At 45.7% G+C, this 13,963-nt stretch overlaps 2 protein-coding genes across 2 annotated transcripts in view; both read right to left on the bottom strand.

The window, feature by feature from the left end:
- si:ch211-121a2.4 (transmembrane protein 205) overlaps positions 1 to 1,117 on the bottom strand; it is an 8,115-nt gene extending 6,998 nt beyond the window's left edge. Inside the window, exon 1 of the mRNA XM_024259073.2 lies at positions 873 to 1,117. The gene's annotated coding sequence lies outside the window, so the exon portion shown is untranslated. The remainder of the gene's footprint in view (positions 1 to 872) is intronic.
- Positions 1,118 to 1,251: 134 nt separating this feature from the next.
- Positions 1,252 to 12,664, bottom strand: dhcr24 (24-dehydrocholesterol reductase). The gene is made up of 9 exons (XM_024259072.1): positions 12,321 to 12,664; positions 11,939 to 12,094; positions 10,689 to 10,794; positions 10,225 to 10,343; positions 5,530 to 5,793; positions 5,322 to 5,465; positions 3,612 to 3,809; positions 3,365 to 3,543; positions 1,252 to 1,784 (listed from the first exon to the last, which is right to left on the bottom strand). Exons 1-9 carry the CDS (start codon positions 12,549 to 12,551, stop codon positions 1,631 to 1,633), a joined length of 1,551 nt encoding a protein of 516 aa, XP_024114840.1. The 5' UTR covers positions 12,552 to 12,664; the 3' UTR covers positions 1,252 to 1,630.
- Between the last annotated feature and the right edge of the window lie 1,299 nt (positions 12,665 to 13,963).

Below are 13,963 nucleotides of genomic sequence, written 5' to 3'. Positions count from 1 at the left end.
GACAAGATGCAATTAATCGCGATTAAAAAATGTAATCGCCTGACAGCTCTATATAAAATACATAATAGTAAGGATCATAAGGAGGAGAGGCATTTTAAAATCCATTCAAAGTGAAGGACACCCCGACCGTCCTGTTCTCGTACAGTCCTGCTGTCCGCCTTTATCTCAGGCGCTTTTCCTCGCCCTCGCCTGCAGCCGCCTGGTCTCGCGACGATGCAGGCGAGGTATAAGTGATCTCAAACACAGCCATCACTGAGCTGCAGATCATGACGGGGGACTTTCGAAATGATGTGGGCTTAAATGGTTTGAGCAATCACGAAATTCAACTGTAATACCTTAATTGAGCCTGCAGGGGGCAGCGCACAGACGGGTTTTGGCTATATTTTCAAGGATAAAACAATTTTAATTGGTCAAAAATGTGTCAATGATGAACAAACGGCACTTTAAAGGCCCATTTATAGAGGTCAACAGACCAAACAACTTGATTCAAGGTTTTGTTACCATTTAATAACACATATTTTTTCATCTGTGCTAAAAACGGCATCATATTTAAAAAGACCTCTGGGGACAATCTTACAATCCATAAAAATATATTTGGAGTGGGACTGTATGCTCGCGAGCCCTCAAAGTGACTTCCTTGTTGTTCAGGTGACTGAGCTCCACCTGCGGAGGTGGAGACAGCAGCCCGGCTCCTCCGAGGAGCGATCCACAGGACCAGCGCACGCGGTCTCCGCGGGCAGCCCTCAGTACCAGGTGACACCAGGTGACACCAACGAGGCGTCAAAGCGGAAGTGCCGCATCACGAACATGCGCAGAACACCTGAAGCGACCTTCTCCTCGAACTTTAGAGAACCCGAGACCGAAAAGCTCACCTGAGTGTCCGCAGACGCGTCCGGAGCGCACGCGGGACTTGTGAGGAGGTCTGCAGCCGGACTGTCAGGAGCAGGAGGTGAAGGAGGAGGAGCAGCAGGAGCGCTCCAACCGGTTCCTCCTCGTTCTTTACCAGTGAACCCACTTTCACAACGACGCCCAGTTGTGCCCCCTACTGCACCGGACCGGGATAACCTCCAACCCGGCGCAACCACTGTAGCTGCAGCGGTGACGTTACCATGGTTACACTCATAGCTCCCCCTCTACATCAGAGTGAACCGGGCCTTCCTCCAGGCAGGAACACCTGACAGCATCAGTAACCAGGAGCCTTCAGGTCACCAGGAGTTGAGCTGTCTTAAGTCACCACAAGAGTCACCATCCTTCAAGTTCTTCTTTCCTTTTTATTTTAAAACATCGTGTCACAATGAAAAGAGGAGGAAGCATTGATGGACGTGGAGACAGCCAGAAAACTCAGCAATGTCATCCAGAACTCCAGCAGGGATCAACATGGGGGAGGAGAGACTTTTATTTGTCAATAACATCCATGAATGAGTTTGAAGAAGTATTCATGTTTAAGAGTACTGCACTGAAGGAAACAGCAGACCTCAAACTGTCACTAATCACGTACAACATTCATGACTTTAACCGTCCACTCTCCACGCCGCTGAAACGTTGCTCCACATGAGAAACCCTTTCCTTGGTGACCGCCTCAGTGGGGGGGCAGCTGTGTTGAGTCGGTCTCTGGCAGGCAGGGAGGGGGTCAGTGTCGGGCAGATTTGCAGATTTTGTCGTAAACCTCTGGGAAAGCATCTTTACAGGCCAACTCGTCCCTCAATCTGTGATACAGCTGTCCGTCAAACATCTCCCAGAATTCCTCGCGGTCCATGTACACGTCTGCGTAGAGCATCTGGAATCTGGCCATCAGAGGAAAGGGATGTTAGAACAAACCTGACCGGAACCGCCTCAAATGGATTTATTTGTTAGCATTTCAGCAGATAAAATGCAATGGAAAAGTCGGACGGTTTTGTTTAATCCGCTTTACTTATTAAGATTCCTCAAGAAGCTTTTAGCTTAATGTTCCAGTAAAGACCCATTCCAAAGAAAATGGTGTTTTTAACAAGTTCTTGTAGCATTTTTCTCAAGATGGAGGACATCTATGAATAAATTAAGATAAAACTGCATTCGGAGTATTTATTCATACAAATAAGGATGGATCAGGAGCAGATGAAAACCTGCGGTTTGAAAAAGCTCCTCAGGTCTAGAGCTGCCACAAAGGATTATTTTAATAGTCGACTAATCACTGATTATTTTTTCCGATTAGGCAACTAATCAGGTCATTTGCAAACTGGATGGTCTAAACCATCATTAGCGTTAAACTAACTGAAAACTAGACATATTCACACTGGTGTTGCCTTTGATAATGCTAGTGTAAATGCTGGAAGCTGAATTTGGCCGCTGAAGATGTTAGTGCTGATAGCTGAATATCCTAGTGCTGATAGCTGATGTTAGTGCTGATAGCTAAAGATGCTAGTGCTGATAACTGAAGATGCTAGTGCTGATGGCTGAATATGCTAGTGCTGATAGCTGAAGATGCTAGTGCTGATAGCTGAAGATGCTAGTGCTGATAGCTGAAGATGCTAGTGGTGATAGCTGAATATGCTAGTGCTGATAGCCAAAGATGTTAGTGCTGATAGCTGAAGATGTTAGTGCTGATGGCTGAATATGCTAGTGCTGATAGCTGAAGATATTAGTGCTGATAGCCGAAGATGTTAGTGCTGATAGCTGAAGATGCTAGTGCTGATAGCTTAAGATGTTAGTGCTGATAGCTGAAGATGCTAGTGCTGATAGCTGAATATGCTAGTGCTGATAGCTGGCGATATTAGTGCTGATAGCTGAAGATGTTAGTGCTCATAGCTGAAGATGCTAGTGCTGATAGCTGAAGATGCTAGTGCTGATAGCTGAAGATGCTAGTGCTGATAGCTGAAGATGCTAGTGCTGATAGCTGAAGATGCTGAAGCTGATGGCCAGCTAAAATATTAGTTAAATGGTAAAATAGCCTAAAAAACTGAAAAATCTTAAATTAGCCAAAATAGCATGCAGCTGAAATATTAGCTAATCTGCAAAATAGCCAAAAAAAATAAATAAATAATAAATACCAAAAAAGTCCAAAAGCTGGCAGAATGTCATAACTTTTAACTATACTACTCTCTGACTCCATTTAAAGTAACGACTAATTGACTATTAAATTAGTAATCGACTATTTTAATAGTTGATTAGTCATCGATCATGGCAGTCCTACTCAGGTCAAAGGTTTCCATGGAAACGCGAGTACAAACTCAAAGGAGTAACTTTTGCTTCATTTTGAAAGATTACATGAAAGGGAAGCAAAAGACAGTGAAGGCCTTACTTGACCTCTTGGTCAGAAACCTTTGACATGGGAGAAAACCTACAGATGCAAAGAGTCAAAAACCTTCCAGATCCAGTAATGTCTCACCCGTGACAGTCTCTGACGAACTTCTCCAGCTGCCGCGTGGATGCTTTAGCTTCAAAGTGTTTGACGTTGGGTTCCCCATACGCTCCGATGTCCACGTACAGCTCCTCCTGATCCCCTTTGGGGTGAACCATCCCTCTGCCCGGCAGCAGCAGGAACGGGCATAGCCACAGAGGGTACACCTGCAGGAGCGCACGGCCTTCAGACAGCCGTGTCCACGTGCACACGCTCATCCACAGCCCAGACTCACCTTGATGTCCTGGTGGAAGCGCGTGATGGCGGACTGCAGGTGCTTCATGGGAATCAGCATGTCCTGGACCACATGGTGCTGCTCGTAGAGCCGCCGGATGGTCTCCCCCTGAGTCAGCTTCAGCAGGGAGATCTTCGGAGGAACCATCCAGCCAAAGAGCCAGCGGAAAACAGGATTGTTGCCAAACGGAATGATATCCTGAAGGCAAAAACACACAAGAACGTAAACACACACACAGAAAAACAGTTTTTAACTCCAAACTGATCATGAGCTTTAACTCATGCATTCATTTTAACAAGATGGGAGCAGAGCTGGAATCAGGCTGAGCTCAGGAGAACCAGAACCAGAACCGGCTGGCTTGACTCTGACCTGTGAGTGCTGGACATCTAACCCCAGTTCATGAAGTATCCAGACTACAAGTGTCCGCACTTTAACCTTGGTGCTCTCTTATGGGGTCCAGATGACCCAAACCTTAACCTGTGACCCCTCCCATGATAAATGAGGATGAAGGTGAACAGGATTTCATGTCTGCCACAGACACCAGTGAAAATCAAAAATCATAAAAAAAAGTTCAGTGCTCTGTCTTGTGGGGTCCAGATGACCCCACTCCCAACCTCACCATAGCTATGATAGCACAGGGTTACACAAGAACATCTGCAATAGCATGTGATGTGGAAACAGCAGCTGCGGTTCCATCCTCCTAACAGATCAAGACTCTGAGGCTAAAACGACATGGAGCATCGATCCACAGCAAAGTCTTCTGAACTGAGAGCATCTCAGCTGATGACATCACAACGACCAAATCAACGTCCAACAAGCCCAGACTGTGAGGACTTTGACAAATGGTAAATGGCGTATACTTGTATAGTGCTTCCTACCCTCCTTTGAGGGCCCAAAGCGCTTCACAGTCACAGACCCATTCATCCATTCACACGCACATTCACACACTGGTGGTGGCTCTACTGCTGAACACTGGCGCCAACCTCCCACCAGAGGCAATTCATGGTTCAGTGTCTTGCCCAAGGACACTTCGACACATGGGCGGGCAAGGCGGGAGTCGACCCCGCTCACTTCTGATCAGGAGTCGACCGCCCTACCCTCCAAAGACCGGAGGAACCAAAGAAACCCTTCACCATCCTGTCCTCTGATGAATCCATGTTTTTAAAATAGTTTTCTTGCTTTTCCTCCACCTCCTACAACAGCAGTTACAGGGATGTGATCCCAGCCTCCTCCGTCCTCCAGAAGACAGGCTGACGGTTCGACTCCCAACAGCTGGCTCCAACTGTGTCCATAGACACTCACTGCTGTGCAGACGCTCCACCACGCACCTTTTGTCCGGTTCTGGAAGTGTGGATCTCTCCTTCACTGAAGCCCTGAGTGAGTGCAGAGGCTGCAGGTCTCAGACCAGACAGAGGTTTGCAGCAGTTCACCCTGATTCTGATGAAAATAGTTGTGTTTGTCTGCCTGTCTGTGTGTGTGTGTGTGGGGGTGTGCGTGTTTGTGTATGTGTCTGCCTATCAGTGTGTTTTTATTGTCTGTCTGTGTGTTTTTATGTCCGTCTGTGTGTGTCTGTGAGTTTTGTGTGTGTGTCTCTGTATCTTTTGTGTGTGTCTGTCTGTGTGCCTTTTGTTGTTTGTGTCTGCATGTCTGTGTGTGTGTACAGATGGTGTGAGAGGACGGTGTAACCCCTCTGCTAGCTCTATCAGGTACCTGGAGCTCCCAGAAGATGCTGCGGGTGTGTCTGTGGTAGTACTGCCTCAGAGGGATGTATTCCACTCCGGTGCGGTTCTGCTTCAGGTAACCCTCCACATGTTTAAAGAACCAGGGTTTAAAGTGCAGGCCAATTCTGTTGATCTGACGAGAAGAGCAAATAGAAACGTTATCCGGGACAAAGCATGAGAACGCTTCACGCTCTTACTTTGTCCGGCTCCGCGTGCTCGCTCATGGTTCCCGTCATGATCACGGCAGAGTCCAGGCTGTACTGGAGGCCCTCCACAAATGTGTTCTGCTTGTTGCTCGATGCTTCTGCGAAGCGCTTGCAGATGTTCTCCAGCCCCCTGACCGGCTCATAGCGCAGCTTCACCCAGGCTTTGGCCGGAACGATTTTGATCTCAGCCGCAACCAGGAATCCCAGAGTTCCACATGACCACGGAACGGCGTGGAACAGATCCACGTTCTCCTCCTGTTAGCAGAAACCAAGAATGAGGCTGTCGAACATCACGCCTCAGTCAGCTGTGACACCAACATCTCACCTGGTTGATGATTTGTCCTCCCGATTCCAAACCAGTGAGGACAACAACGATAGTGAGGTAAAATAAACAACAGCCATAATTTTTTCATAATCTAAAGACCGTTTTTGCTTGAAAAAATTCCAGGATTACTTTGGGGCCGCCACGATTAGTCAACTAATCGACGACTAATTTAATTGTCTATTAGTCGTTATATTATATGGAGTCAGAGTGCAGCAAAGTTGAAAGTTATAATGGCATTCTGCTAACTTTTTGGACTATTTTGACATTTATTAAAGTTTTTTAGGTTATTTTGGAGTTTAGCCAATATTTCAGCTACATGCTAGCTGTTTTGGCTAACTTAGACGTTTTTAGGCTAATTTGGCATTTAACTAATATTTTAGCTGGCTATCAGCTTCAGCATCTTCAGCAGCCAAATTCAGCTTACAGCATTCACACTAGAATTATCACAGGTAATGCTATATATCTAGTTTTCAGTTAGTTTAAAGCTAATGATGGTTAAGATGTGTGCTTTACATCCAGTTTGAGCATGACCCGATTAATCGACTAATCGAAAAAAAAAAATCGATGATTAGTCAACTACTAAAATACTCGTTTGTCGCAGCACTAGATTACTTTAACCCTTTAAAGGAGCCCTACCATGATCCTCTTAAGCCTTTCAGAATGAACTATATCCATATATAAGATCCTATATTACCTTTGGAACACTAAAAATCAAATATTAGTTATTTTTTGTAAGTTTTTTTCCTACCAGGAAGTAAAACGACTGGATTCCTGAAGCTTCACCTGCCTGAGAAACTCATGTGTCTGTATTCCTCCCACAAAAATAATCCAAACTTCTTCAAAGATGGATGCACATATGATATATCTGCATTTAATAGGCCTAGCCATCTCTTCACTGCTTCACAACACACAAGGCTTCTGTGCTGGGCCGGGGGTTGGGGGGGGGGGGTCTTAAAGGAGCGGCACTTCTAAAGTAACAAACTCCTGTTTGAGCTGGAATCTTGTATTGAAGGCAGGACACAACTAGAAGATATACAATATTCTGCATCTAAAAATTGAAGTTTTTTGATGACCATCACTAGTTCTGTGGAGAAATTGAGTGTTGGTGCAGACTCTTCCTGGAGGGAGCTGTTGGCATCGATCTTACGTCAGCACGTTTCCAACCGCTCACTTTCGTGGGTATGGGAGGGGCTGCTGCAGACAGTGCAGGTTTTTAGAGGATTACTCTTCAATGCATGAACGGATCAAAATACCACTTTGGGGTTCTTTATAGTGAGGAATGAACAGTAAAATGCATTTAAAACCTCAGAAAGTAGAATTTTCATGGAAGGGTCTCTAACAGCAGAGATCCAGTGTTCATGTTCTTTGATTTACTGTAACTCTTCAATCATGATCAATGTAATTCCATCAGATTTTGAAGGGAAAAAACAGCTCATGCCGCTTTTTTGTCACCGGCGACACCTCAGGTGTTAAAGGGTTAATAGAAAAGAAGGATTCAAACCATTTAGGACTTAAAGGTCTGTGCGGAACTGCTTCTTAGTCCTGCCAGTGAGCTGCACTCGGGAACCAGGTGATGGTTGAAAATGCTGCTCTGGATGGTGAGCGTCAGAAAGGGAGGCGCCTGGTTGAAATTCTCCATTACAGCGTGGCTGTTATAAGCTGCCAGTGTCATGCTGACAGTCGACCATGATGGGCCTGAAGGGTAATATCTGCTGTGGAACAATGACCATGCAGATTTTTGCGTTTGTGGTTACAGACACCATGAGGAGGCGAACACGTCCACACCACTGCTTCACAGTCTGCAGCCAAGCTTTCCACTGAGGAGAGAGCGAAGGCTGAAAGGTGGGCGGAGCTGAGGGGCTGAAACCTGAACCAGCTCGCCGTCTCACAGCGGCCTGCCAACAGCTTTTAGTGTTGGTCTGTGGCGGCTTCAGTGATGCAGTGAGAACACGACTGAAACTGTCTTGATCATAAAAACCTTCTGATTTAGAACATTTAAAACAGATTTTAAAATGTCTGTTCTGTCATTTACTCTCAATCATATCATGATCAAAAGACTTTTATTACATTTAAAGGGACATTACCATAATTTTCGTAAAGGGTAACCAAAAGATAAATCAACTATTTTTGTCCGTTGACCTCTATAAATAAAGCTTTAAAAGTGCTGCCTGTTGGTCATGGCCAATTTTTTGACAAATTAAAAAAAAAACTTGTTTAAATCCTGAAAATATAGTCAAAACCGTCTGTGTACTGCCATCTACAGGTTGAATCCAGGTATTAGAGTTGAATTTTGTGATTGGTTAATCGGTGTAAGTCCAAGAAGTTTGACGTCATCACGCTCTCCAACTCCAGTAAAGAAGCCCCGCCCATCTTTATTTCTGTAACGGTCAGTCGTTAGCTTTAGCATGGATCATACAGTAACTTTCCAGTGGAGAAGGAAGTTAGGGAACAGAGGTTTAGAGGAATTAGCGTTAATATCCAGCAAACTCTGTCCTGGTGATGGATTTAATGAACACTTCACTCAGGATTGTTTGTTTCATACGTTAGCCTTTATTAGCTATAATGCTAGCTGCATTTGACCACTCTCAGACACGGGTCCCCTTTGGACCTCCAAACCCTTAGCTGCTGTCGGGCATTCCCAAAGCAGCGTCTGAGTATTGATATATATTACTGGATTGGCCCTTGCCTATTCGCTGCTATATACAGAGACGTGCGCGCTCAGGCGCCATTTCTATGCATTGAGTCGCTTCAACAGAACGCAGCTGTTTCAATGTAAGACATGCAGAAATCAACCACAAAAATTGGGCTAGCTCCATCATCTTTTGGCCGATTTTTACAAAACATGGATCAAATTAATGCTTACAAAATCATTGATGTCGTGGTATATTTACATGTTTATTATCTCTAAAAACTAAGCTGTAAATAGAGCAAGAACTGCACCTTCTAGTGTTACAGGTAACACACTGCTGTCAAATGAACAGATTTGAACTACAGAACTGAGCTTGGAAATGTAATATGTATGAATGGTCTTGAGCTAGCTGCTCGAAACGATAAGGTTCTGGACCATGAGCGCTGGTCTCGAGAGAAGAGGCGGCGGAGAATCCTCAACCTCCTCAGAAAGTTCTGTGGAGAAACTTCCATCACTTTGCCTGGTACAACTCTCCATGTTTTTTAATTGAACATAATGACAAACCACTCTCCATACTGAAGACTCAGAGCCAAGCCAAACCTCCGCCACTCAGTCCGGCTCCACTAGCCCCGCCTCCTTTTTGGCATTTTTCAAATCTGGGCACAGAATGGAGTCAGCCTCCAACTGCCCTGTTTGGTTACCCTTTAAGCCTTTGAGAATAAACTATATCCATATGATCATATATTACCTTTGAAACACTAAAAAACAACTTTTTTCATACCAGGAAGTAAAGCAACTCGATCTCTGAGGCTCCGCCTTCCGCTCCTTGTTGGTCCCACCCATTTCATGACATCATCCTAGAGCCCGTGTTCCTCAGTGAGTTTGGGCATGCAAACAAACAACCTCTGATCCACATGGATATTCTGGAGCTTTACACTGTCAGCCCACAGTCACATCCAGATTTTGAAGTTCACGAGGAACCACAGCGACCCCAACGACGTCTGCAGGACGTTTCTGACTGCTAAATGAAAAGCTAAGAGGTTTCTATCCCAACGTTGCATTTATTACAAACCAATCCACTTTGATACAGGCCAAGGATAACAAAACAGTCATGTGTGAAGTGATGATCACAGATGATTCTGAAGAGCAGGCTTTTCTTCTGAACAAACTCCTAAATCTCTTACAGCCTAAAAAGCGTTTTCTCCATTTAAAAGACATTGTCTTACGAGTCGTTGTTTTCTCTGCAGATTAGATACGAGAGGAACCACTTCTTCTCAAATGTTAAAATAACAACACTTTGCTGAATCTAATGATCACAGCTAGCTCCACGGAGAAAGTGGGTGTGAGTTTATGTTAGACTGGGGGCGGAGCTATCAGAGCAGACTCATCCTGAAAGGGGCGGTCTCACTCTGTGACATCAGATCGTGAGGACCCGCTCGTTTTCGTGGGTATGGGAGGGGCTGCTGCAGACAGTGCAGGTTTTTAGAGGATTACTCTTAAATATATGAACGGATCAAAATACCACTTTGGGGTTCTTTATAGAGAGGAATGAAATGTTTGATGCACTTAAAAGCTCAAAAAGTTGTTTTTCATGGTATGGTCCCTTTAAGAGTACAATTATCCTCCAGTAAGTTAAAGGAGGAAGAGAAGCTCTATTCCTGTTGCTTTTAGTTCATTTGCTGCATTTCAGTTGGAATCTGCAGTTTGATTCCTTGCACTCCGACTGACTTACCTCAGAGCAGCGCACCAAGCTGCCGTCAGCAAGAACCAGCTCATAGGCAACACAGATGTGCTGGAACAGCCCATAAATATGGGAGGAGGACTCGATGCCCGTGCCCATCACCAGCCCACCTGAGACAGCAGAGAGCAAACACGCTCGAGTAACCCGATTCCATTTGTGCCAGATCACCAGCAGAGCAAACACACACAGACAGGAGGAGCTGCTGTGAGCTGGCGCTGACGGGAGGATAAATGAATGCACCGCGGCCTGATGGGAAAACATCAGACGCTGATGAGCAGTTTATGGCAACAGGAAATCCATTATGAAACACAATCCAGGGGTGCTTCCAGCGCTGCAGCCATTTCCTCCCAGTTTCATCCTTTCAGCTCCATCAGTCACGTAACACAATTACAGCATCTGCTGAACAGGATGCAGCCGCATCACAATGACAACTGCCCTGAAGAAAGCCCTCGTACCCACGGTGAGGTCATCCAGCTCCGGCAGCACCGGCAGCGTCCAGCCCATGGAGTTGAGCAGAGCGGTCACTTGACCCATGTTGGCCAGCGGCTCCACTTTCACCACCTGAAACACAACGTCCGGTCGGTCAGAAAACACGCCGCCGCCGTACCTCCAGACACTCATTTTCATCCTCATCTTTAGGTAAACGGAAAAACTTCAAACTAAATAGAAATAAAAAGTATTTGTGATGAAACCTAAACAAACATAAAAACAAGCATAAAAGCAAAAAACAGTAGAGACACATAACCTTTTAAAAAGTAAAAACAGGACATATGAGCAGACACACACGGTGTCATCATGAATGAAAACACAAATGAGCCACAGAGGTTGACAGTAACTTAGTAAAAATGTAAATTGACTCTGTTAAAAACATTAAAAAGAAGACCAAGAACATGCAGATATTTATAGTGGCCTGACTAAATTTACGGTATTAAAAGATTCGATTTGTTGACATGTCTGATGTGTCACCAGCCAGTTCTTCAGATGAAAATTCAGATGAGTCCACATGTCGACTCCTCATCTCAGCTCGCTGTGCAGCCGCTAGCTCTGTTCACATCTTTGTGTAGCGTTTGGGTTTCTTGTTGTAAAGATTAGGGCTGGTTAGATCAAAGTGATTCATCGATTTGAACCGATTTAAGCTTAATAGATCACCAGAGCTCCAGTGTTTCCGTTCTTTGATTTACTGTAACTTTTCAACCATTAACACGATAATTCCAGTAGATTGTGAAGGACAAAAGCGGCTCAATGAGCAGGAATTATCCTGGAATTATCCTGCAAAGAGTTGAAAAGTTACAGTATATTAAAGATGTAGTGCTTAAGCGTCACCTGTGACCTGCGGCACCAGCGTAAAGCCTCGGAGCTCCAGCTCCTTCTGAACCTGACCAGGACGAAGAAGAAAATAAAGGTTCAATTTGGAATCCACTCCCTGATTCTGGAAGACTTCTGCTCATGTCTTGGACTCCTGCTTCAAATGATTTTTGGGGGGGGAAACATCCAGATAAGATCAGCCAACACGACGGCCTTAGGTTTGAGAATGACTCTCTCATCGAAAGATGATCAAATCCATGGATTGTTCTGTTCTCACAAACACAAGATGCCATTTTTCATAACGCATCCTGGTTTGTTCAGTGATGGTTTCACTTTTGTCTAGTGTCACTACCATGCTTTGGGATGAATGGATCCCTGGCTGGGACAGGTGTGTTCTTACCTGCCTCTTGGTGTCTACTTCTAGGATGTCCATCATGTTGATCAGGATGTTCTTGTGGGTCTTCTTGTACTTGCCCACTCTGAGGGACACGGTGAGCCAGCCCGGTCGGCCTGTGCACATGTAGCTCTTTGCTCCATTCTTCCTCCACTCCCGAACCTGAAGCAGGTCAAAACCAGAACCTTCAGAACCTGCATTCATCACATTGTGATCAGAAAACCTCCAGAGCTCTTCGGTCAGACTGAGGAGGAGGAGGAACCAGCAGGAACTCTGTAAACAAAAGCTGAACATTCCCATCATCTCCTCGTCAGTAACTTCTCCCCCTGAACCTGCATACGTCCTCTGTGGTTGAGGCCCCATCTGCGCACGCGCACAGGTTGCTCACCTGTCGCTGGATGTCTCGGACTCGCTGGTCGTGCATTTTGGGCGCTGAACACATCTTAAAAATGATCCACGCACGTACGTAGTAGTACACGTCGAAAATGACCGAGAGCGGCAGCAGGAACGCGCAGACGAAGATCCACCTCTGGTGGACGAGCACGTGCTCCAGACCCCGGACCCGGACCCACAACAGCAGCAGAACCGCCAGAACCCCCACGTACAGCAGCGGAGCCATCGCAGCTGCAGACCGGATGGAGCGGGTTCTGGTTCTGTCCGACACGCAGAGGCCACAGATCAGGGAGCCCCGCCCCCAATGAGTCCGACCCACAACCCCCCCGACCCGATCACCCTTTCGCGGCGATAGGTGAGAATGAAAGGTGGTCGTGCCGCCCCTCCCTCTCCCCACTGTTATTGGCCAAAGCTCCCAGAGGGCGGGAACCTCAGTCCGAAATGCTGATTTGATTGGTTAACTCCGAGAGTGTGAGGCGGGAGTTTGTCCAATCAGAAAGCGCTAAAAGTGTCACGCCATGCCGCCTGTCCACGTGTGCAGCAGCGATTCAGCTCTGTGCGTCCAGGTGAAGTTACCTGACGTAAACATGAACATGAATCCTACAAACTCTAGTTCTGATCTTAAAGACCAGCGGACGTTCTGTCTGATTTGTTCTTGATGCATTTTTCTCACATAGAGGACATTTTAATAAATTAATCTGAATGCCAAACTAAAGTCTCCCAGCTCCGCTCCATTCTGATCATCCGCTGTCAGACAGATCCATGAACGTCTTGTTTTCTGGTCGGAGCTGGAATCGATCTAAACTGCACGGCGGGAAAGTTCTAATATTAGCTGCCATTTCTGTTGCATCACTAATGTTACAGTTATGAGGGGCTGTAAGCTAGAGGGAGAGAGTGTAAACCAGGGGCCACTAACTGGCCAACCGCGGTCCCAATCCGGACCCAGACGCTGGGTCAGGCAGACCCAGAACGCTTGTTACAGTGCCGCTGGCGGGGGAAATGCATATGCTAACTATGATTCTGCTTTTTTATTTTCTGATTTTGAAGGAAGTTTTATTTTGGAAAACTAACATTTTCTTTTTACAACATCCACCTGTCTTATGGTACTGCCTTCGTGAACGAGGTGACCCAAACACCAATCATATGCGAGATACACAACCCACGTGATGCCGCGCAGCCAATCAAACCTTCATTGTAACAATAACTGGGAAAAAAGATTTAAAAAATACGCGGAGGAGCGAGGAGAAAGGCGAGTGATCCAAAAAATGAAGATAAGACAAGAGAAACAGAGAAAGTGAGGAGAAAAAGACGAAGGAGACGGAGAATGAGGAGGAAAAGAGTGATCTGGAGATCAGGTTTGTTTATTGTGAAGAGCTGAATAAAGCATCGGTGCACGCGTCCGTGTCTGGGTCCAGATCTCCCGGTGATGAGCAGCTGCCCTGCTGCAGGAACATCAGGGGAAGGCAGTACGGCAAGCCAAAGGGTCAAAAATCACTTTGAAAAGCGGCATAGCAATGCCTCACCTACACATGTGCTACGGTAATAATAATATTTGAAACATTTAAATGTTATCACAGTTTCAATACAGCAATGAATACCAAAAAATAATGAAAGTCTTATTTTTTTATTTAAGATATA

The sequence above is a fragment of the Oryzias melastigma genome, linkage group LG4 (genome assembly GCF_002922805.2).
Source record: "Oryzias melastigma strain HK-1 linkage group LG4, ASM292280v2, whole genome shotgun sequence".
NCBI classification, from domain to species: Eukaryota; Metazoa; Chordata; class Actinopteri; order Beloniformes; family Adrianichthyidae; genus Oryzias; species Oryzias melastigma.
Note: the sequence above shows the minus strand (reverse complement) of the source record. Positions and strands in the feature narration are given on the sequence as shown.